Below are 25,824 nucleotides of genomic sequence, written 5' to 3'. Positions count from 1 at the left end.
TTTATTTAAAGGCCAGTTATAAAGGCTTTTGTTCTAATCTCAAACTGAGGCAATGAACATGGGTATTAAGATGATATTCAACACTTTCAGTTAAACCTAGCTACACTTGAAGAGCTTTAAAAAAAATAATAAGCATAATATGGCCCTACTTTCACTTTCCCTGCTATTAAAAAAAAAAAAGCCAAGAATCCAACATTAGTAACAGCTTACTAAAGTCCCTTACTTCAGAATAGAGATAATCTAATGAAGTTATTCACAGGACTGTTAAAACAAAATCAAACAAACAAACAAAAAACCTAAAGGATTAAATAATTTAATTGCTGAGCTAGCAGAGGCTTGGGTTTTTTAAAGAGCTATTCTGGACATAAACACAGAATTTTTTTACTAAGAAAGGGTTGAGATCTGGAGCCTTCAGGCACACTATTATGCCTCACAAATGCACTTTGAAATGTATATGACTGGAATCTACCACAAAGATGCTTATTCACGTATGGCCTTGGAATTGGCATTGAAATAGATGTACCAGGTGTTTCTTATGCATATGAATGTTTAAGAATCATTGCCATAAGGAAATTATCATCTCGGGACTCTACAACAGACACAAACAAGTCACTTTGAATTTTCCTTATTATTACTTAAATTACTCATAAGAGTTAGAAGTGTCCACACTGTTTACACATTGTGGTATGGCACAAAAATACTACTTTCCTGTGAATAGCTGCACATATGTAATATGTACATAATTAAAAATAATAAATATTTGAAAACTGACATCCTTTATTTCAATATAAGTGAAATTCAGTATGTCGGTCAGATATCTGAATGAATCTGAAGTGGTGTGCTTGGTGTTTTTATTATTTAAATAAAGGTAATATTTAAAATATTATAAATAATATTATTTAAATAAAGGTAATATTTATCTGTATGTAGTACACGCGAGGCATTATTCCAAGGGCATATCTAAATCTCATAATACTCTTTTAGGTACTGTGATTTGCTTCAATTTACAGATAAGGAAACTAACACAATGATGTCAAATCACTTGCACAAAATCATACAGTTGGGAAGTATTAAAGTTGAGAGTTAACCCCATGCAGTCTGACTCAAGCCATACTCATAACCACTTTTCCTTAGTGGTTTTCATCAAGCATTCTATATGTATTCCATCATATTGACCTAACGTTTTAAAAACTGACAGGGCTAATTGGCAGCTAGAATGAAAATAATGTGTAAAGTTTGGAATATCATAAATGAACTTTTATTTATTTGTGTTTGTATCTCTCCCAGCTGCAATTAATTATATTGCCATCAGTGCCAGATTCGAATTTGGAACTCTCTCTTCAGAGGATTTCAGCCAAGAAAAACTAAGAAACTATTTCTCCCATTGCCCCTACCCCTAGACAAGACTTAGCATAGACAAAAAATCTTCCAAATCTGACCAAAAACGAAGTGAGTGCCTAAGTCATGTAATAAAAGTGTTCAGTATGTAATATACTATAATTTATTTCTTATCACATTTATGTTACAATAAATGCTCTCCTGCTGATAAAACATTTATAGTGTGTATCTGTATCTGCATGGTTATGTACAGGATAAAGAAACGTAAATACCAGTTTGAAGAAAATACTTCTTTGCTCTATTTACAGGATCATCCAAGTCTTCTGGTGTAAGAAACAATTTTATGGCTTTCATCTTAAAAAATCAAGCAAGTGAACATGTGTTAATGAAAATGTCAAATTACTTTCTTAAAAAAAAGATGCAAATTCTCTAGCATCCTAAAAGAATAGGGATTTAATAATTATACTTGATGCTGCAATTTTCTCTTTAGGCTTGCAAAAATTAAACAGACAATGTTAAATGTAGAAATAAGCCTTCTGCATGAAATAATTTTATATATAGGTTTAAAATATTATGGACTGAAAAAAGTATTTCCCTATCACTTCCATAATTCTACTTTTGTCATTTTTTTAAAATATTAAAGTTAAAATGTATTGACATTCTTAGTAAGGTGTAAGAATTCTGAAAAGCTTAGGCTAAATGTATTAAACCCTTATTTTTAAACTGTTTCCAAAAGCAAAAAAATTAGCAAGTATTATAAATAGTAAAACTTTTTTGCAGTCATTTCAGGTTCTTAACAACCCACCAGAAGAAGCACCAAGAAAACCCAGCATATTTCCTAAGACAGTGAAAACCGAGCCCCTTCTGGCCTAAAAATAAATATTAAATAGTTCTTTAATATTTAAATAGATGTGTTTGAAAATATTTAATATTTAAATGGCTGGAGTAGAAGTAAAATTAAACCAATGTTTGTATTGTTACAGAAGAAAAAAGAAAAAAAAAAGGGCAAATGAAAAAGGAAGACAATGTCCAGATCAAAGAGTTAAATATGGACACAAGAAATGCAAGCAGCTGTAAAGTGAAAGATCAAGAACCACTCTGAGGGCTCAGAAGTAGAAACTAGTGAACTCCAAAAGCAACCCTCAAAGAAAAACAAAAAAACAAGAAAGATTTTAAGTATCCAACTTACCTGAGTCAAAAAAGGGAAGAAGAAAAGAAGTAGCTCTGAAGATGTAGAATGCCTCGCTCCCAGAGCAAAAGTAAAGAAAATCGCTCAGAAAGACAACATTAAAAAAAGAAGCCTCAGAAGTTTCCAAAGAAAACACAGCTATAACTTTCAGGTTAGGATTAAATGAATTAAAGTTATGTTTCACCCATTTCACAGCCACAAATATCTTTTTTGTTTGTTTTTTTGAGACGGAGTCTCGCTCTGTCACCCAAGCTGGAGTGCAGTGGCGCGATCTTGGCTCACCGCAACCTCTGCCTCCCGGGTTCAACCTATTCTCTTGCCTCAGCCTCCTGAGTAGCTGGGACTACAGGCGCCCACCACCACGCCCGGCTGATTTTTGTATTTTTAGTAGAGACAGGCTTTACCATATTGGCCAGGCTGGTCTCGAACTCCTGACCTTATGATCCTCCTGCCTCAGCACAAATAACTGGCTTTTTTATTTCTCAAGACTTAGAAGTCCTTGAAGAACAAAAGGATGCTGGAAATATAAAAGATGGTTCTCCCTTAAAACTAAAAAGGATTCTTGCGATAGTTTACTGAGAATGATGGTTTCCAATTTCATCCATGTCCCTACAAAGGATATGAACTCATCATTTTTTATGGCTGCATAGTATTCCATGGTGTGAGATCACATGGACACAGGAAGGGGAATATCATACTCTGGGGACTGTGGTGGGGAGGGGGGAGGGGGGAGGGATAGCATTGGGAGATATACCTAATGCTAGATGACGAGTTAGTGGGTGCAGCGCACCAGCATGGCACATGTATACATATGTAACTAACCTGCACAATGTGCACATGTACCCTAAAACTTAAAGTATAATAAAAAATAAAAATAAAAAAAAATAAAAAAATAAAAAAAAACTAAAAAGGATTCATAAGACAAAAGATAAAGAGAGACATAAAATTGGAGAAGAGGTTATATTGAGAGTACTATCAAAGTAAGTACACAGTATAAATTCTATTGTCATTGGCAATTGACAGACAACCTAGAGTTCTGTCATCCTTTATCTCTATTATTGAGCCAAGAACACAAGGGTAAAATAATGGCATAAATTTCAGACTGGACCAACACACATGACAAAAATAGGAAAGTAGCAAGCAGAGGGGAATGGCAAGCCCTTAATTTCATTTGTGCTCTCAATTTCCTAAATTCTTTGGACTTAAAAATAATTGCCAAAATCTTAATGAAAAAGTTGCCAAATTTAATATTTTAAATCCTAAATGATTAAAAGATGTTCCTTTTTTAAAAAATAGTATCTACTAGTTTATGTATTTTATCACTGTCTTTAGCACTGGGATTTATTTCTAAAGCCGTGTCTTAGAGTAGGAAAGGATCTTAAATAGGTCATTTGACCCAATTTCCCACTCAATTTTCTTTTACAGCATTCATTTATTCAAACAAATATTATTAGGTATCTGCCACATGCTAGGTACTGCATAGGGTATTAGGGACAGAGCATTGAGTAAAAGAGTCATGGTCTCTGTTCAACTAAAACTTTCTGCCTACTGACAAAATTAAATAAGCAATAACAATAAAATATAATAAAACTTAAGATGGGAAGCCCAAGATGATTCAGGATCACAAAATAAGAGGAATTCACTTTTTCTTGGGGAGTAGAATGAGAATATTTAAACTGAGACCTAAAGAATATACAGGTTGGGGAGGGGGTGCTTCAGGCAAAGGAAAGAAGATATAGCTTTTTAGCTGCAGGAACCAGCCTCTAAGATGGCCCCCAATGCTCTCCATCACTTGGTCTTCACACATGGAGTAGTCCTCTCCCACACTTATCAGGGTTGGTCTCTGTGGCCAGAAGACAGAAGAAGTGAAAGTATGCCACTTCTGAGACTAGGTTATAAAAGACACTGTGGTATCTGTTTTCTCTCTCTCTCTCCTTTGCATCCTTGGACTTATCTCTCTAGGAGAAGCCATGCCACAAATAGTTTTAAGCAAGAAAATAAAGTCTCCTGCCAACAACCACGAGCATGAGCTTGGAAGCAGATCCTCCATCCTGGTCAAGTCTTCAGAGACTACACATCCGGGCCAATTGTGTGACTGCAGCCTCACAAGAAACCCTGATCCAGAGCCACTCAGCTAAGCTGCTCCCAAATTCCTGACTCTCAGAAACTGAGATAATAAATGCTTGTTGTCTTCAACCACCACGTTTTGGGGTAATTTGTTACACAGCAATAATTGATTATTACTACTAAAGCAAAATTTTTTAAAAATTCAAGAGCATGTAATATGAGGTTTGAAAGAGGTAGAGGGGTAGCCATCCAGCTTTTGCTTAAATGTTATGAGAAACCGGACATTCCAGTTATTTGAACAATTGTTAAGAAAAAGTCTTTCTTATGCTGGACTACAAGTCCCTTAAATATCTAGCCCATCCCATCTATGGACGCTTGTCTGGCACTGTACTAGCTGCCTTCACAAAAATTCTTTCATTTGATTCTCAGAAAAATCTTGTGACATACATGCTATCACCATTTTACAGATAAGGAAACCGAGGCTTGGAAAAGTTAAGCAACTTGGAAAAGTTAAGTACCTACAGTAACACATGTGACAAATGGCAGAACTCAAGTAGAATATCTGCTGCATCCAACAGGCCCCAAACTATTAAGTTCTTCTTCTGTATGACAAAATTTTAAACATTTTACAAGTTAATTTTCAGAGTTTTCTAGACTGAAGAACCACTGCTGAGGTAAACATTTCTAGACTCTTTATTATATCAGTTATATTCCAGTTGCTAAAATCTCCTTTGAAATGTGAAACCCAGAACTAATTATAGATTTGCAGATGTGGTCTAAATCATCAGCTCTGAACATTATTTGATATGTAAGATGATATTCAATGCACTACGCTTCTCACAAAATCTTTTACTGTTTCTTTCTCTTCCACTCAAGAAATCATATTAGAACACAGGTGAGTGAACAAGATACTATCATAAGAATAATCTTGCATTTGTTCAAATATATAATTTTTATAGTTTTATAGTTTTCCTCCATTATGTGCACTCCATTTTAGTGTAAAAATATGTAATTATATATAAAAAATATAAATTAAAAGTAGATATACTCACATACACTTTTAATATTTCAGCAAATGCAGCTTCTTAGTTGTAACATGCATTTTTAGCTTCATTTTGAACTAGTCAGATTTTGTTTTCAAATTTACTGCTCCCCTTTTAGTCTCTGGACTCGTGGATTCCTATCTTTTATATGATCTGATATCTGATTTCTGGGATTGTAGGGTCAAAATTTCCTCTAAATCTTCTATTCAGTTCACTAAAATTGGAAAGTGATGGTCATTTCTGTGTCAAATCTCAAACATGTACTAACCACAAGGACACTCACACAGTTGGCTTTCTTGTAATGTGATATCAAGGACAGAGCAGCAGCTTACTAAATGTTCAGTGATGTAATATATTTGGTATGGGTGTGTTTACATGGATTTATATGCTAGAGTTAAGACAGTAAGGAGCTGGATTATGTAGTAAGTATAATTGACAGAAACAGATAAGATTACATTTTTCAAAATCCATACCATTTCATTCTTCAGCAAAGCTAGTCCAATTTGGTCTGTGTGAACTTTCCTTCCCTTCCCAAATCTCTGTGGTCCGTAGTAATTCACAAAGCCTTTTTTCTATGTATACAAAATAATCAACAAATTAAGAGTCTATAAATACAATTATGTGTCAAAATACACAATTGAATTTTTCTCTTCATAATTATTTTAACAGAATAACTCTGTAATCAGCAGTATACACATAGGGACCAAATGGTCTGAAAAATGCTGTAAATTAAAGAAAAGGAAAGAAAACACAGAATTAGAAGTTAGAACATAAAACCAATGAAGAGAACTTTAAAAATATGTCAGCTTTCCATTCATGTTACTGAGGGATTTCCTGGGATGTGAGATTTTCAGTGTTAAAGCCAGAAAAGTTCTGGGCTTCCAAAATGAGTTGATCACCTAGTACCAAGATCTGATCCCTACTCTGATGCTGTTTCTTATTTTGAGACTCTTCAGCTGTCTGGAGATGTCGGGAGTCAAGAACAGGCTCACTTTCAAACCCCACATATCCTGGCTCTTTTCTACATAACGTTCGTTCTTTAGTTCATCTCAGTTTCTTAAAGGCTGACCTGAGACAATGGAGTCACTTCAGCAGTACTCTACCGGTCCAGCTATTCCAGCACCTGGAACAGTCTGTATTCCAGGGGAAGAATACAGACTTCACTTCCTGCTGGAGGTGAACCATACGGGCCATGTTTTAAAACTGTCACATTACTCAGAAGAAATAGAAAACTGTAACATACTACCGCAACCATTAAAGAAATTGGTCAGTCATTAAACATGTGCTCATAAAGACAACACCAGGCCCAGACAGTTTCTTGAAAGACAGGAGTCCTCCACACTTACTTTATGAGGAGAGTATGCATTTATTCAGTCAACAATTATTATTGAATACCAACTCAAGAACTTTTTAATAAAAGATGCTGAGCCAATTTGTTATCAGCATGGTACAAAAGCAATTGCATCTTTATCTCATGTCATTTAAAAAATTAATTGCAGGTCAGGCGCAGTGGCTCACACCTGTAATCCCAGAACTTTGGGAGGCCAAGGCGGGCGGATCACGAGCTCAGGAGATGGAGACCATCCTGGCTAACACGGTGAAACCCTGTCTCTACTAAAAATACAAAAAATTAGCTGGGCGTGGTGGCGGGCACCTGTAGTCCCAGCTACTCAGGAGGCTGGGGCAGGAGAATGGCGTGAACCCGGGAGGGGGAGCTTGCAGTGCGCCGAGATCGTGCCACTGCACTCCAGCCTGGGTGACAGAGCGAGACTCCGTCTCAAAAAAAAAAAAAAATAATTACAGATAGAATAAGTACTCCCTGAATTAAATCTCATAAATATTTTTAGTTATTTCAAATTTGAAAAAATAACATAAGATGATGTCCTAGAGTAACCAGAAGAGTTTTAAATTAACCCTTCAAAGTACTTAGATATAACAAAAGGTTTATAACAGAGATATAACCCCTTGAAACAAAACTTCAAAGACTCCTTATTTTCAGGGTTTCTCCATTCCTTTCTCACATCATAAGAACTAATGGAAGTTGGCTACAACAAAGATTGTTTCTAATGGGAATTTTGTAATAGGCAGCTGTATGTTCATAAATAACAAATGAAAGACAGGAAATAAATGCTACCAGAGTTCAAAGAAACTTCTACCTTTTTTAAGATATATCATTTTAGTAGCAGTTTTTGAGGAAAAAAAGTAGAATTTTAGGTGGGTCAAGGAAAACGAAGGTAAAACAACATATGATATGGTTTGGCTGTGTCCTCACCAAATCTCATCTTGAATTGTAATCCCCACAATTCCCACGTCATGGGAAGGACCCGGTGGGAAGTAATTGAATTATGGGGTCGGTTTTACCCCATGCTGTTCTCATGAGAGTGAGTTCTCACGATAGTGATTTCTCACGAGATCTGATGGTTTTATAAGTGTCTGGCATTTCCCCTGCTGGCATTCATTCTCTCTCCTGTCACCCTGTGAAGAGGTGCCTTCTGCCATGATTGTAAGTTTCCTGAGGCCTCCCCACCTATATGGAACTGTGAGTCAATTAAAGCACTTTTCTTCATAAATTGCCCAGTCTCGGGCATTTCTTCATAGCAGCATGAGAATGGACAAACAAAACATATAAAGAGTATATAATCAGATAACTTCCATATACAGATGAAAGTGCTGGATTTAAAAGATCTTTAGTTGGAAGATATTTTCCTAACTACAAGGCAGATTAATAACCAGTTTTTGTTTGTTTTCCTGTTGGACAGGTATAAAATTGTGTAAAAAGGTCTTCGTGGTCAGAAACTTGAATCAGTGTTTCTCGGTATTGGCTCTAAAGTACAGTCACCTAAGAAGTTTTTCAAAAATAAGTACTAATGCCTAACCTGCATCCCCAAATGTTCTTTTTTAATTGGTTCAGGAGTAGATATCAATGGGTGAAATTTTTTGAAAGCTCCTCAGGTTGAGAACTACTCATTTAGATCAGGGGTTAGCAAACTACTATAGCCCACAAATGAAACCTGGTCCAACACCTGTTTTTGTAAATAAAGTTTTATTGGAACACAGCCATGTTCATTCACTTATATATTGTCCGTGGCTGCTTCCATACAATGGCAGTAGATTAGTTGCAAGAGGAACCATATGTCTAAAAGGTCAAAAATATTTATTATCTGGCCCTTTACAGTATAAAGTTTGCTGATGTCTAGATGATCTAAGATGGTCTAGTCTTGAAAGCTATAGTTGTATGTGCACATTTAAATGTCAGGAAAATGTCATTTAGAAACTTATGCTAAGTAATTTTTTACTGTAAAACATAAAGTTTATGATATGTTTGGCTGTGTCCCCACCCAAATCTCATCTTGAATTGTAGTTTCCATAATCCCCACTTGTCATGGGAGAGACCCAGTGGGATTGAATCATAGAGGTTGTTACTCCCATGCTATTCTCATGATAGCGAGTGAGTTCTCACAATATTTGATGGTTTTATAAGGGGCTTTTCCTCCTTTGCTTGGCACTTCTCCTTCCTGCCACCATGGGAAGAAGGATATGTTTGTTTCCCTTTCCACCATGATTATGAATTTCCTGAGGCATCCCCAGCCATGCTGAACTGTGAGTCAACTAAACCTCTTTCCTTCATAAATCAACCAGTCTCAGGTATGTCCTTACTAGCAGCGTGAGAATGGACTAATACAGTGTGTGTGATTTATAATGTGTATACATCAAAATTTCCAAAAAATAAATTCCCCTGACTAAATACTACTCTATATAGCAGATGCTTAAAAAAAATCTCTCTTATGAATGTAGATTGTCCCCTCTTCTCTAGAGGACACCATATCCTGCATTTTTAAAATTGTGTTTACATATTTTGTTTTGTTTAAATACAAAAATGTATTAAGCTGAAAATAAAATATAAGCCAAATGGCCCTAATTATCACTTTAGAAAATAATTAATCACTTTTAAAAATCCCATAAAAAGGTACAAAAGAAAAAGAAGTTTCCCCTCTTGCCTCAGTGTAGAGAAAGAGACTATGAAGGTTTCCCTGGATGCCTTTTAAAATTAAGTTTTCTTACCTTAACATTTTCTATTGCTTCCATAATTCTCTCCCTCAGGTTTGCAGAATCATTTATTTGTTTTTTTAAATTTCTAATGACAATATCAAAGTGATTTCCTTTGAGCTGACCAAGTCTCAGGGAATCATCTACAGACCGAATATTAAAGACATTCATTCTTTTCTTTTCAATTTCTTTTTCAATATTTTTCAACCTGTAAGTAATAAATCATATAAACTCAGTTAAATTTTACATTTAAAAATTATTTTAAAATAAGGTTTTAAGTGGCAGTTGCCAAGCAACCCCTTATATGAGAATACTAATACAATTTTTTAAGAATATTCTAAAGTTAATGTTATTTCACCAAATGTGTGCTTAATACCCATTATTATAGGATTGCATTAACAGAACTATTTTAAAAACTTGAACATATATTACTAATGTTATCACTCTTCCTATGTAGGCCTTCTGACTTCTCCTTAGCTCGAGTGACAGAAGCTCCTAGCAGTTCTCCTGATCTTCCTGTCCCCAACTCTGCTCCTTTCCTTCTCAGTCTCTTTACCCAACATTACCAAGAAAAATCACTAGCACCAGAGGATTTTCCTGAAATTCTGCTCTGACCACTTCCTTACTCAAACTTTCAATTCTTCCCAACACCTAAAGAATTAATATCTTCAATATTTTTAGAGTAACTTGTATGACCCTATAAGGGCTGATTTAAAATTTCCTTTATAGCTATATTTTCCACAGTCCTTATAGGAATTATATACATGACAGACCATTGAGTTTACTGCCCGCAAATATATCTCTAGTTTTTTGCGTCTGCTAAAATCTTACTATTACTTAAAGTGTAATTAAAATTCCAGACTTATAAGCTAAATTAAAGTAATCTCTCTTCCTAAGAGGGGAGCTTTCATCTTAAATACACTTTAACATCTAAAGTTCTTCTTTCTGCCCTATCCTGCACTTCTTGACCACAAAAGCAAAATCAAACACTTTTTTTGTCCCCCACATAAGAGCTTAGAAGCACTCAGAAGAGTCTACTTGCACATAGTGGATACTTAAACATGCGTTAACTAAGAATTAATATATCGATATTACATTAATTAGGCTGAATTTTGACCCAATTATTCACATTTTGAAGTTTATCTTAAGGAAATTATAAGTTACAGATTTAAGTATAAGAATATTACTCATGGTATTATTTACAGTGAAAAGCTGGAAAGAATTTCAATTTTCAAAAACAGGGAATGTTAAACAAATTAGTCTATATGATAGACATAATTTATTTCATGACATAAATTTTCATCTAACAATATTATTTTATTTTATAAAGTAAAATATAAACTGTATATGCAGTATGATTTTCATATATATAATAAATGTTGGCTGGGTGAAGTGGCTCATGCCTGTAATCCCAGCACTTTGGGAGGCTGAGGCGGGTGGATCATCTGAAGTCAGGAGTTCGAGACCAGCCTGGCCAACATGGTGAAACCCCATCTCTACTAAAAATTCAAAAATTAGCCAGGCATGGCGGTGGGCGCCTGTAATCCCAGCTACTCGGGAGACTGAGGCAGGAGAATCGCTTGAACTTGGGAGGTAGAGATTGCAGTGAGCCAAGATTGCACGTAGCACTTCAGCCTGGGCAACAAGGGCAAAAATCCATCTCAAAAAAATAATAAATAATAAAAAAAAGTTTCTGTGTGATGTAGTCTCTGAAAAAGGTCTAGAGAGACACAGAGAAAAATGTTATTGCAGTTATTTATTTTTGTTTATTTTTTTGAGACAGAGTCTCGCTCTGTCGCCCAGGCTGGAGTGCAGTTGCATGATCCCTGCTCACTGCAACTCCCACCTCCCTGTTCAAGCAATTCTCCTGCCTCAGCCTCCCAAGTAGCTGGGATTACAGGCGCACGCCATCACATCCAGCTAATTTTTTATATTTTTGGTAGAGATGGGGTTTCACCATGTTGGCCAGGCTGGTCTCGAACTCCTAACCTCAAGTGATCCGCCTGCCTCAGTCTCTCAAAGTACTGGGATTATAGGCGTAAGCCACCGTGTCCAGCCTATTGCAGTTATTTCTGAGTAGTAGGCTTACCAGTAACTTCATTTTTAAAAAACGTTTTTCTATTTTCTATAATAAATATATGTCTTTTACAGTAACAAAAAATATTTGTAAAATTTGATTAAGCTGACGGAGACTAAATTTGAGTACTTTACATTCTATTTCATGAGGATTTATTTTAAATGTAAGGATCCACGGTAATAAAGGCATAATATAATTAATTAGGAAAACATGATTTACGAGACACTTTTCTGAATATAAATGCATATTTGAATGCAGTACAGGATGTTTAGAAACAATTTAGACAATTTAAATCTTCCACTTCTCAAAGTTTCTATCCTAAAATTTCTTATATTTTCAATGTAAACTTAAGACATAGCTCTATTTAGAAGATAATTATGAATATAGAATGTGCTGTTCAATAAGCATGTAATCAGTGAATATTGATAGTGAGGTTAATATGCTCCCAGTATTATTCTGAGCTTTCGATCTCATACGTATTTGTTGGATGAAGTATGAAAGTAAAGTTCAGTCTTTTTCTTTTTTTTTTTTTTTTGAGACGGAGTCTCGCTCTGTCGCCCAGGCTGGAATGCAGTGGCGCTATCTCTGCTCACTACAAGCTCCACCTCCCGGGTTCACGCCATTCTCCCGCCTCAGCCTCCCGAGTAGCTGGGATTACAGGTGTCTGCCACCACGCCCGGCTAATTTTGTTTTTGTATTTTTAGTAGAGATGGGGTTTCACTGTGTTAGCCAGGATGGTCTGGATCTCCTGACTTCGTGATCTACCCGCCTCGGCCTCCCAAAGTGCTGGGATTACAGGTGTGAGCCACCGCGCCCGGCCAAAGTTCAGTCTTATAAAGTAATATCTTATTACCTCTCTGGAGTCACTTTTCTAACAACCATTGCTTGATAGGTGATGGCTTTCTTGTCTTTAAGGCCTGCATAACTAAAATCCGAAGGAATAACACCAAGTTTGATAGCTAAAAAACCAATTGCTTCAAACATTTCCAGGTTTTCCTTTCGTAGGGTAAAAGCTGAAACAAAAAAAAAACTTAGATCACAAAAAAAGCATCTACCATACATCAATTACATTCTTAGCTAACAGATTAGTATAATAAATCAAACTATTAATCTAAGGAGTTTTGTTGTTGTTGTTGTTGTTTTGAGATGGAGTGTCACTCTGTCACCAGGCTGCAGTGCAGTGGCGCAATCTAGGCTCACTGCAACCTCTGCCTCCCGGGTTCCAGTGATTCTCCTGCCTCAGCCTCCTGAGTACCTGGGACTACAGGTACACACCACCACGCCCAGCTAATTTTTGTATTTTTAGCAGGGATGGGGTTTCACCACGTTGGCCAGGATGGTCTCGATCTCTTGGCCTCGTGATCCACCTGCCTCGGCCTCCCAAAGTGCTGGGATTACAGGCGTGAGCCACCGTGCCCAGCCGTAAGGAGTACTTTTTAACGAAAATATAAAATCAGCATGATAGATTTCAGCTGTTATTTTTAAACTGCTGGTTGGCTCATTGAAGGCTTACAGGCAAAAAATTCCAAATTCCTTAATTTGGTATTCATATCTGGCCCAAATCCACTTTTCCTGTCTCCAAGTGCACCACTTCCCTTCACATATCCTGTAACCCTGCCACAGAGAACTTCTTGTAATCCCTGGATTAACTACAGCCTTCAACAGTTTTGTACTTTCGTACATTTAAGTCCTCTGTCTAAAACATGTGTTCCCCTTGTATGTTCATTGCAGCGCTATTCAGAATACCAAAGACATGGAATCAACCTACGTGCCCAACAACAGTGGATTTGATAAAGAAAATGTAGCTGGGTACTGTGGATCATGCCTGTAATCTCAGCACTCTGGGAGGCTGAGGCAGATGGATTTCAAGAGCAAACAATCTAAGACCAGGCTGGGCAACATATGGAGACCCCATCTCTACAAAAAATTAAAAAGTTAGCAAACACCTGTGGTCACAGCTACCCAGGAGGCTGAGGTGGGACGACTGCTTGATCCTAGGAGGTCGAGGCTGTAGCAAGCCATGATGGTGCCACTGCACTCCAGCCTGGGTGAAAGAGCGAGACCCTGTCTCAAAGAAAAAAAAGTGGTACATATACACCATGAAATACTACACAGCCATTAAAAAGAAAATCATGCCCTTTGCAGCAACATGGATGCAGCTAGAGGCCGTTATCCTAAGTGAATTAACAAAGGAACAGAAAACCAAACACCTCATGTTCTCACTTATAAGTAGGAGCTAAACACTGGGTACACATAGACATAAAAATGGAAACAATAGACACTGGGGTCTCTAAGAGGTAGGAGGGAGGAAGGGCAAAAAGGCTGAAAAACTACCTATTGGGTACTATGCTCACTACCTGGGTGATGGGTTCCATCGTACCCCAAATCTCAGCACCACACAATATACCCTTGTAACAAACCTGCACATGTACCCCCTGAAACTAACATAAAAATTAAAAAATAAAATGTGTTCCTTCCATTTATTATTTGTCTTACTTCTATGCATTCTTGAAGGTCCAACAGCAGCAGCCATTCGCCCTAACAATTTTGGACATGTCATTCAAAACGCTCAGCAATTTAAAAGAAATCCCCAGCTTGTTTGAGATATCAGTTTGTTGCTGATACTAGCCTAGGTGGATAAGCATTTTTTCGCCCATAAAGATTTAGAATTTAGTATAGAAATATATTTAAGAAAATCAAATCCATGATATTGTATTAATATTAATCTGTATCTACATAAAAGTTTATGCACTTGAATGTTTAAGAGAATGAAACTTGTAGTTCCAATTTAAAATATTTAATTGATTTAATTTGTCTTTTTACATTGAATCTTATTTAAGTTAGTAAGCAATATGGGAACATTTACAAAATCTTAAGGGTCACTAAATTTATAAGTTTAATGTATAAGATTTATAACATTTTCTTAATTACTTAGAACAATTACATATTTAAAAACAAAGTCAATTACACTGAATTTTAAAATTCAATTTTAGAGACTTCCACTTTGAGCCCTGTTGGAATAACTGATACCAGATGACCTCCCACTGTAAACAAATAGAACACTGAACAAAACATATGAAACAGACATCTTTAGAGACTGGCAAATAGGTACCACAAAACTGTAATCTAAAAGAAAAGAAAAACAAATGAGGGGAGTCCTAAAATACTCTAATTTTCTGCCTAGAAGTACATTCTGGAACATAGCACAGACAGAATCCAGGTAGAGCACAGGAGTTTTGCTGAGTTAAGAGGGTAGATATTGGAATTCAGGAAGGCTGAGTGGGCTGGAATTCACAGGGAGAGTACCTGATAAGACAAAGCTTTGTAGAGAAGAAGTTCCAGAAATCTACATAAATCGTTCCTTGAGTTTGTTGCTGATCAGTAATTTATGCATGTCTACGGTTAAATGCTATGTATTATTTATTGTTGTGTAACAAGTCACTTCAAATCTTAGTGGCTTACAATATTCATTTATCTCCTGTAGTTTCTGTGGATCAGGACTTCAAGAACTCTTTGGTTTGGTGGTTCCAGTTCAGGCTCTCCTGAGGTTGCATGCAGTTAGATGTGGCTAGGGCTGCAGTTATTTATTTATTTATTTTTAATTTATATATATATATATATTATTATACTTTAAGTTCTAGGGTACATGTGCACAACAGGCAGGTTTGTTACATATGTATACATGTGCCATGTTGGTGTGCTGCAACCATTAACTTGTCATTTACATTAAGTATATCTCCTAATGCTATCCCTCCCCCCTCCCCCCACTCCACAACAGGCCCCAGTGTGTGATGTTCCCCTTCCGGTGTCCAGGTGTTCTCATTGTTCAATTCCCACCTATGAGTGAGAACATGCAGTGTTTGGTTTTTTGTCCTTGCAATAGTTTGCTGAGAATGATGGTTTCCAGCTTCATCCACGTCCCTACAAAGGACATGAACTCATCATTTTTTTATGGCTGCATAGTATTCCATGGTGTGTATGTGCCACATTTTCTTAATCCAGTCTATCATTGTTGGACATTTGGGTTGGTTCCAAGTCTTTGCTATTGTGAGTAGTGCTGCAATAAACATACGTGTGCATGTGTCTTTATAGCAGCATGATTTACAATCCTTTGGGTATATACCCAGTAATGGTATGGCTGGGTCAAATGGTATTTCTAGTTCTAGATCCCTGAGGAATCGCCACACTGTCTTCCACAATGGTTGAACTAGTTTACAGTCCCACCAACAGTGTAAAAGTGTTCCTATTTCTCCACATCCTCTCCAGCACCTGTCACCTGTTTCCTGACTTTTTAATGATCGCCATTCTAACTGGTGTGAGATGATATCTCATTGTGGTTTTGATTTGCATTTCTCTGATGGCCAGTGATGATGAGCATTTTTTCATGTATCTGTTGGCTGCATAAATGTCTGCTTTTGAGAAGTGTCTGTTCATATCCTTTGCCCACTTTTTGATGGGGTTGTTTTTTTCTTGTAAATTTGTTTGAGTTCTTTGTAGATTCTGGATATTAGCCCTTTGTCAGATGAGTAGATTGCAAAAATTTTCTTCCATTCTGTAGGTTGCCTGTTCACTCTGATGGGCTGCAGTTATTTAAAAGCCTGAAAGAAACTGGAGGATCCATTTCCAAAGGGGCTCATTTACGTGGCTGGAAGGTTGGTACTGGCTGTTGGCATGAAGCTCTAGTTCCTGTCCAAAGGGCTGTTTGAGTATCCTCACAGCACAGCAGCTGGCTTTCCCCAGAGTGAGCAATCCAAGAACATGACAAGAAGTGTAATACTTTTATGACCTAGCCTCAGAAGTCACCTCACATCCACATTCTCCCTCAAATTCTTTCCAAGTTCCAAGGCTGAATGCTTCCAAAGTAAATATCATGTGTGCTTTACTGACCATTATATCCCATCCACTGGCAGACAAATGGGTAAGCAAAATGTGGCATACACCTACCATGGGGTATTATTCAGCCTTAAAAGGGAAGGAAATTCTAACACATGCTACAACATGGATGAATCTCGACAACATACTAAGTGAAATAAGCCCATTACAAAAAGACAAATACTGTATGATTCCACTTATATGAGACACCTAGAGTTGTCTAATCCATAGAGACAGAATGAAAAATGGTGGTTCCCATTTTTCAGAACTGGAGAGGAGGAAGAATTGTTTAATAAATATGGAGTTTTAGTTTGGGATGGTGAAAAAATTCTGGAGATGAATGGTGGTGAGGGACGTACAACCATGTGACTGTCCTCAATGCCACTGATACTTAAAAATGGTTAAGATGGTACATTTTATGTTATGTATATTTTAATGTAATTTAAAATTAAAAATAAAAGGTTTTTCGAACCATCATTCCTCCTTTTAACATATGCCTCCAACTATTCACAACTTCAGAAAAGTGAATTTAAACTAATATATAAAGTTCTATAATTTTTTTACTCATTAACCCAAATTAATATTGTTAGAATTTCAAGTAGTATAAGATAAATAAGAATTCCTAGAGCTGCTTAAATCACTCACCAGCAATTCCTCTTTCTACAAGTAAAGCTAGTATTGTTTTTCCTTCAAAATGGATATATCTGTTAACACTTACTATATGCCTAATATTAAGTAACTATTACATAGTAAACAATTTCATTATTTCATTTAATCCTTCGAATATCATTGTGAGTCAGGCTTTCCTATTACCCTATTTTTCAAGTACAACCAAAAGTTATGAATTATTAAGTAACTTGCCCAAGGTATTATTCTTCCCATTTTTACATTTGTGAAATCAAATCTTAAAGATGTTAAAAATTTCATAAGTCTTTTTGTGAACTAAAAGTCATAATATCAAATCAAACCCACATAGTTCCAAGGTCCAAACTCTTTTCATTTGCTCCTGTAGTCCCTACATGGCACCATCCTATTTCTGTGTCACTGTGCAAATTTAGGTTCCTGGTTTTATCTTAAAATATCTTGCCAAATAAATTTATTAAATATGATCATCTGAAACAGTTCCCATCCTTCAAGTAGAACTGAGGCCAATTAAACCTAGTCAGCTGGACTTTTACAGTGAGAGTTCATCAGTTCCAGCCACCATGGGAATTAAACACAGACCCTAAAACAGTGATTCTCAAAACGTAGCAGACCAGGAAAAAACACTGCCTGGAAATCTGTGAAAGCCCCAGAATCAGAAACTGAGAATGGGGCTCTGAAATCTGTTTTAACAAGAACTTTTGATGATTATATGCATGCTAAAGTTTCAGAACATCTTGTCTAAAGACCAGCAGGACCAAGTTTTCAGGTTCCCTACCTTGGGTAGGGAAATATAATTTGTTTTGGATTACAGAGTATCTCTTCACTTTCCCAAGCACAGTAAATATATTCTTCTAGTCTCTAAAAACTTAATTTTAATTGAGATGACTTCCAAAATATGAAATCAAGATTTAACTTCAATAAAACTTATTAAACACAAACCAACTGCTTCAACTTTATACATTTGTGAATAGGCTAATATAAATGCCTAGGTTATCAGTAAGGCTAATTTTTAAATTCAGTGTAATTTAAAAGGTTTTATCATCTTCTAGTAAGTAACAGAATAAATAAGAATTCCTAGAGTTGCTTAAATTGCTTATCAGCAATTCCTCTCCCTAAAGGTAAATCATATATTCTTTCCAATCTCTCTAGCCAAGTCTGTTCAATTCATTTTCACAATTTTAAATTTAGCTAAGCTTATCCAAGAAAATGGATGATGATTTATTAAATTACCTGTATATATAACTTTTCCTTCTTGGCATTCAGAAAGAGGCCTTTTCCCACGTTTGTGTGCTTTTCCCCGAAATCTTACTGTTACCACCACATTCGGATTACCAGCACTGCAATTCATTTCAGAAAAAGATTTGGTTTCCACAAGGTTTCCAAACTTTTTGTTGACAAAATGGTGGACAGCTTTTCTGTGGTCTTTGTTTGTATCAGGTTTAAAGGTAAATTTGGAATTTTCTTTCTTTGCATCCAAATATTTAAAAAAGTCAAATGCTTCCTCTTCAGATACCAAATGACAAAGTTCTTTATACTCAAGATTTGGTTTTACAACAATTTCACTGTTTTTTCCTACAGTTATTAAAAATGGAAATTTCTGCCTAATGGCACTGTGTAAACTAGCCCTCTGGTTTTTGTCAAGGATTCTGCCTATTGAGAATTCAGGAGGTAGTCCAATTAGCTCTGTTTTAGAAAGCCACTTCTCTCTTACATCACAGGCAAAATTATTCAGTAACTCATGAGTTTTTTCATCCAAAAAGGAGCTTAAAACATCAGCTTTTTCTTCACATTTGGAAGTTCCATCAACGATAGTATCTTCCTTTTCTGAACCAGACTGATGATTTTGGTCACCATCAGTGTACTTAATCAAAGTATGAACTTCTTGGTTTCTTCCATCTTCTAAGGACAGATTTTGAAGATCTAGTTTTGGTTTTTTGGGAAAATTATTTGGCTCAAGTTGTATTTCACTAATCTTGAAAATAGGCTCATCGATGGTCTTATTAACTAACTGTCCCTGTTCATCAATTTCAATAACAATAAAGTCACTTGGTGAGCTTTTTATAGTGCCATGAAATCCAACATGATCATTAAAGAAACACAAAGAACTAAACCTGATTCTATAATCTGTATCTTCTTCCATTCTTCTATAACAGTGCCTAGAAAACAAAACAAAGAGGTGGTTAGTTAACAGAAAGAGAAGTTATGGATGACCAAATAGGAATAGGTTTGCAGGATTTAGTTAATTCTGTCTCTCTTTTAATTCTGAGTCTTCTTAAATGGTATCATTAACTTAATTTATAACTATATGTACTTCCTGTGTACTTTGACTCTCCTATACCAAGGTGAATTAATAGGCAAACTATTTCTGGTATAGCTAAAGATTTGTTAACTTGTATCTTCACTCACTCCAGATTTGTACCTATTATCCAGGATTAAAATGAGTCAATTTTATCTTAAAAATATCATTTGTAGGCCCACAAGAAGAGGTGAGAACACAGGACTATAAAACAAAGATTTGTCCAAATTCCATTCCTGGAGCCTAAAATTTCCAGCTAATTCCAGAGAACATGTGGCTAAGTTTTCTTATATTATTAGTGGTTAGTGACAGGAGAGGTGACAAAAAGACAATAGGAAAACTGATGGGTAAATGAAGTTCTAAATACAAATTTGTGATTTGATTATATTTCAAGGTAGGATTCAGTCAGTCCTGGGCCTTCTCTAATGCCCCCATTAGGACAAATAGAAGCTTTCAAGGTTGACCCAGAGGAAAATTCTAACTATATCATTGGCATCAGACAGAAGAAACCCTTACAGAGCTTCCTGGAAACACTATGCAAGAGAATAGTACTCTGATCTCTCACTTTTCACACAAACCCATGGCTACCATACCATATGGAGCTGCAGGAAAGATAAATTGCCCAGGGGCCCCATACTAGTGAGTTCTGTGTTTCCCCCACATTCTCCGAGTAACTTATCATCATCTGGACCATCATCTCATACCTATAATGTATTCTACTAATCTGAACCAATTTAGCAAATCACACCTTCTCAATCCTTTCCATCATGCCATATAGAAATCACTACAAATTCTCCATATTCTAATTTCCTAAGGAATATATAAGATATACTTACTTTCCTTAATTACTTAATTTCCTGTACAGTTCCCTCACTTTCTTGCCCTAATTCAAATCTGGCTATTTCTTCAGGCTGCTTCTTCTTCAGTCCTCTCAAGTAAAGGCTATTTTTTCTTTCCCACCCATCTACCTTAGGACCTGGAGGCTGTAAATATTGGTCTATGTTTGTCACTGTTCCTTGCAAGCCATTTCTTCCTCTACTACCTCCAAAAACCCCAATTCTTTTGAAGAGCCTGCCATTGGGCTTTACCATCTGCTGTCATCCTCTCTCGGATCCCCAGACAACTCTGCTTCATTCACTGATCTCTGGCTCACTACCTTCTTATCCAACATGATTTTCATGATCATCTATATGGATCATCCATTCAATGTCTTAGACCCTCAAGTCCTCAATCTCAACCTCAACCTCACACCTCTACTTCATCTTGGTCATCCACTGTCACGGTCATAACTTTGACTTTCTCATCTCCAAAAACTGCATTAACCTTAAGCATCTGATTCTTATGACTCCCAATGTCCTTTATCACACCAACTTTAATACTTCCATTCCAAAAACTTTTAGATATTGTGAAGGTCCCTAACTCCTGCTTCTATAAGTAGCCCACAAACCAGCCAGAATGGTCTTAAAAGGTAAATTAAATCATATCACAATCCAGTTTAAAACCCTCTAGTCACATTTGCAATAAAATCCAAATTACTCACCCTGGCTTCCAAGGACATCTAAGATTAGGGACCCTGCTTATTCTCCAAACTCATTTGTACCTTTACCCCATTACCCACTATACTCCAGCTACTCTGGCCTTCTTCAATAGTTTTGTGCTAACTGTTCCTGTTGTTTAAATTGTTCCCTCCCCAATCATATAGCTGCATCTTTTAGGATTCATTTCCTCAGAGAAGTTTTTCCTGACCAATAATCTACAGGAACCTGCAAGTGATTCTCTTTTTTTTTGAGACGAAGTCTCACTCTGTCGCCCAGGCTGGAGTGCAGTGGCATGATCTCGGCTCACTGCAACCTCCGCCTCCCGAGTTCGAGCGATTCTCCTACTTCAACCTCCCGAGTAGCTGGGACCACAGGGGCGCGCCACCACGCCCGGCTAATTCTTGTATTTTTTTTAGTAGAGATGGGGTTTCACCATATTGGCCAGGGTGGTCTCGAACTCCTGACCTCGTGATCCACCCGCCTCGGCCTCCCAAAGTGCTGGGGTTACAGGCGTGAGCCACCGTGCCCAGCAAGTGATTCTCTTTCACAAAACCCTATTTAATTTTCTGCATAGCAGTTCTAGGTAAAGTTTTTCTTTATTATTTATTGTATATCTCCTCCAAAGAGAATGTTAGTTCCACGTGAGGAGTAACCTTGTCTGCCTTATTTACTACTGATGATCACACATTTTGAACAGTGTCAAGCACATGGTAGGTCTGCAATAAATACTATTGTTAAATAAATGAAATAACTAGTACAAAATAAGAGCTGTAGGAATGAAGTGGAAGATAATTAGAAGAGGCATAATGCAAGAAGTGGCCATCTAAGTCCTCCATAGTTCAAGAGATAGAAATGAGGCAGAGACCTCACAAGTAATGTACAAACAAAACATGCAATGTGTGCAAGAAAAACAAGCAGTCCAGATACAGAGCAGTGGGGATGGGAATGCAGGGAGACTACAGTGCTGGAAAATGTAGCTGAGTTAGTACCAGATTATGGAAGATGTTGAATGCCCTGACAAGGACTTAGAATCTATTGGGTGGTCAATGGATGGCTACTGTTAGTGTTTGAGTAGAAAAGTGACACAATTCCAAAACATGCTTTTGGAATTGTAAGATGATTCTGATGGAAATGAGCAAGATGTATCCGATGGAGTAACAGTTAGAGGAGTTCAAAAACAAAACAACATGGTCAAGAACATAGCTGTAGGGATTGGCCCTGAAAGAATAATGATCTTTTCTTTCTCCCAGAAAAAAGGAGGAAGACAGACATTCTAAGCAAGTGAAACAGGTAGGGAAACTTGGGGAGAATGTAATTCCAGCATCCTGGTAGAAGAGTGGAACTGACCTGGAGGACAGCAAAGGAGCCCACGTGGCGTTAAGCCTGAAGGTGCAGTATTCCCATTCAACAGAGACTGCTGATGACAGTGGGCGGGGGAGTAGTTTGCTTGGCCGTGGTTGAGGAATTCCTTGGCGGAGGAGGGATCCTGAGAAGGTATTAGAAATACTGAACCCAGTCCTGCAGAAGCTACTAACTTCGCAGAAAACTAGGGCGTCGTTGCCCTCCAGCACGTCCAAAGGTGTCCCCGACAAGGCCAGCAGCTCTACCTGTTTCTTCTCCCTCCTGTTACTCTGCCTGTCCAAAGGCACGACACTAGTCCACGTCACCTTTCTTTGGGGGCAAAGGGTATGGATCCTCAATGCCAACCTCGTCACACACACACCCCCCCCCACACACACACACATACAAGCCCACCATCGCGCAAGAAACTCGACCCGATCTACCTCAGTTCAGTGGAAGGCATTCATTTGCACAACGCTGTGCGCATGCCCGGAAGCCTTAAGTGTTTCAGCCTCCGACAGGGGCGTAATTAAAGGGGCAGGCGCCCACGTAAAGACGCGCCCTACGCAATACGTGGAGTTTCTCACTTTGTGGAGCCGCCTGGAGGCGCCAAGATGAAGCCCATCGGGGAAGTGGGGCGGGGCCAACCCGGCAGGCCCCGCCCCTTCGCGGCGCTTCCTAGTTCGGCTGGTTCTTCTGTCGCCGGCTTCAGCAGCCCGCGCCCGGGCAGGTAAGGCATTCCCCGCCTTAATGCCTCGGTCAAACGTCGTCCGAGGTCCGCTTCCAGGCCTCGGCACCTCTGCCCCAGGGTTGCTGGGGTAGGTTGCGGAACGGAAATCTCTTTATCATCCGTGAGAAAAGTTAGAGAGGAAGTGGGTTCCTTGGACAGAGCTTACTCCAGAAGAAAGACTTGGGTAGGTCCCCGGGAATCAAGAAGTTCGTCGGCCCTGAGGAAGAGCCTGAGGCTTGGAGGGACGTCACCCAGCTGTTCTGGGGCGCAGTCGGACCTCAAGTTTCTCACCTCTCAGGCCCTGGATTCCGTGAACCCGACTGCGAAATGAAGTCTCTTTTCCCCAGAACCAGGAAGTCAGGCCAGCACCTGACAGATGCCTGTGGCGCCAGCAGCTCGCTGAGCCTCCACACGATTGTAATTCGCTTGTTTCTCCGGCCTCCAAGCTTCCAGGGAATTAGAAAGTGGAGGCGGCTTATGGGATCAGATGAGTACATTCGCAGATGGGGGAAAAAAGTGTACCTGTCAGCTTAGAAGCCAGAGGGAGACAAAGGGATAAAAGCAAACCCTGTCCAGGTGCGGTGGCTCATGCCTGTAATCCCAGCACTTTGGGAGGCCCAGGCGGGCGGATCGCTTGAGGTCAGGAGTTCGAGACCAGCCTGACCAACATGGTGAAACCCCCGTCTCTACTAAGATACAAAATTTAGCTGGCATAGTGGCGGGCGCCCGTAATGCCAGCTACTCCGGGGGCTGAGGCAGGAGAATCGCTTGAACCCAGGAGGCAGAGGTTGCAGTGAGCCGAGATCGTGCCACTACACTCCAGCCTGGGCAACAGAGGGAGACTCCGTCTCAAAAGAAAAAAAAAAAAAAAAGCAAACCCTGAGAAAGCGAGAAAGCACTTTGAGCATTTAGAATGGGAACAAACGGCGCTATTAGTGCTTCAAAAACGTAACTGCCCAAGGCCCCTGGTAAGCAGAGGATACTAAAATCTGCCTTTTCCCTTTCTTGGAGTGGTCCTTGAAGAGGGCTATCGGGAAGTTCAAATTTCTTCTGTTTTCGTGCAGAGCGTTCATTTGAAGTTTGCTTTCTACCTCTCCAAACTGAGCTTCTGATATTCCAGGCCAAACTTGCTCCTTCCTCAGCCTTCTCTATCTCAGTAAATATCGGTAAACTTGGTTATGCCAAAAACCTTGGTGCTGTCTTCTCACTCTCCACATCAGCCCATAGCTTTCTATTGGCTCCACCTCAGAATCCTAGGACTTCTGCACTTGCTCTGCTACGACCCTGGTCCCAGCCTGCAGCACGTCCCACCTGGCTTATTGGTAGGCTCTCCTAAATGCTTCTTTCTTGCTTCTCTGTCCTTACTCCAACATCCTTTATTCCCAGCAGCCCCAGTATCCTTCTAAGACATGAGTACAGAGCATGTCTCTTTTCTCAAAACTTCCAGCATCTACATCTCACCCAGAGGATAAACAAAGTCAATACAAAAACTCTAAGGCCCTTGAAGACCTGGCCCCTTTACCTTTCTGACCTCATCTGCTACTTGCCTGTTCCCTCCTCTGCAGTCTCACCATGTCCTTGCTGTTGCCCAGTGGGCCCACGTCCAACCTTTGCATTTACATTTCGTTTTGTCCACAAACTTTTCCCACAGATAGTCCAGTGGCTGGCTTTCTCCTTCTTTTTGACCTTTAATCAAATGGCACCTTCTTATTGAGGCTTCCTGTGACTACCATATTTATAATTACAACCTTTTCTCTATTTCGTTTTGTTCTTTCATTTCACTTGGCACCATCTAACATACTGTAGAGTTTATTTATTTGCTTATTGCCTTCCTTCCTCCATTAGAATATAAACTCCATGAATTCAGGTTTTGGTTTTGTTTTTTTTTTTTCTCTCTAATTTTCCTAATGCTTCATCTCCAGGGGCCTGGAGCAGTATCTAGCACAAAGTAGACACTCAGTAAATATTTGGTGAGTCAATGGTATTATATTTTGTTTTTTAAATATATGCAAAGCATTTTCAATTACTTACTGTTGTGTTGGATCAATGTTCAAGAAAGATATGTTAAGTTTAATTTATGGTACACCAGCACATATCCCAGTTTGTAATAGGCAGCCCTATCTAATTTAATAGCTCTGGAAGCCCTCACCAGCTTTTGTTCATAATGATGATGTTAAAGTATCTAAAAATAAAGATTAATGTTTATACAGCATATTTTGCTAAGAATGTATGGAAGTAAATAGTGTATTTTAGAAAGGATATAAATACATTAAAATTACCATGGTTGATCAAATAAGACTGCCACCATCTCAAAAGCTTAGCTATTTTCTCAGACTTGTTATTTGTACGCTTTCAGGAGATCCTCACTACTGTTCTGGAAATTGAACCTAAATACAGTCTGCACATATCTTTAAAAATAATGTGGTATAAGAATAATTTCTGCCAGAAAATAATAATTGCTCCTTTTTTTTTTTTGACCACCTATTATTATGTGACAAGATTTGGCCCTTTGCATGTGTTGATTTTAATTCTTACAGCAATTCTTAGGTATTACTATCTCTGTTTTTCAGATAAAGAAAAGCAAGGTCCAGAGAAATGTATTTACTAGCTCTGGTCACAGTTGGCTTTGGTTAGAACTTAG

General features: G+C 38.0%; 2 protein-coding genes across 37 annotated transcripts in view; one reads left to right on the top strand and one right to left on the bottom strand.

Moving 5' to 3' along the window:
• PUS7L (pseudouridine synthase 7 like) overlaps positions 1-23,062 on the bottom strand; it is a 31,140-nt gene extending 8,078 nt beyond the window's left edge. For 2 of the 9 annotated variants that reach the window (XM_016923600.4, XM_063785728.1), the window contains exons 1-6: positions 22,460-23,062; positions 18,509-19,434; positions 12,615-12,774; positions 9,700-9,892; positions 6,111-6,209; positions 1,611-1,692 (exon numbers count right to left, since the gene is read on the bottom strand). In XM_016923600.4, coding sequence (XP_016779089.4) covers positions 1,611-1,692; positions 6,111-6,209; positions 9,700-9,892; positions 12,615-12,774; positions 18,509-19,434; positions 22,460-22,857 — 1,858 coding nt within the window. In that variant the 5' untranslated portion in view covers positions 22,858-23,062. The remainder of the gene's footprint in view (positions 1-1,610; positions 1,693-6,110; positions 6,210-9,699; positions 9,893-12,614; positions 12,775-18,508; positions 19,435-22,459) is intronic. The other 7 variants (XM_063785730.1, XM_063785732.1, XM_063785729.1 and 4 more) reach the window with 7 other exon arrangements.
• Positions 23,029-25,824, top strand: part of IRAK4 (interleukin 1 receptor associated kinase 4) — a 27,717-nt gene continuing 24,921 nt past the window's right edge. For 4 of the 28 annotated variants that reach the window (XR_010148040.1, XR_010148037.1, XR_010148038.1 and 1 more), the window contains exons 1-2: positions 23,103-23,183; positions 25,106-25,153. The gene's annotated coding sequence lies outside the window, so the exon portion shown is untranslated. Of the gene's footprint in view, positions 23,368-23,613; positions 24,152-25,105; positions 25,154-25,824 lie in introns of those variants that run through there. The other 24 variants (XR_010148041.1, XR_010148039.1, XM_001166114.7 and 21 more) reach the window with 17 other exon arrangements.

Source organism: Pan troglodytes, chromosome 10 (genome assembly GCF_028858775.2).
Source record: "Pan troglodytes isolate AG18354 chromosome 10, NHGRI_mPanTro3-v2.0_pri, whole genome shotgun sequence".
NCBI lineage: Eukaryota > Metazoa > Chordata > Mammalia > Primates > Hominidae > Pan > Pan troglodytes.
This window is presented reverse-complemented; position numbering and strand designations above follow the sequence as displayed.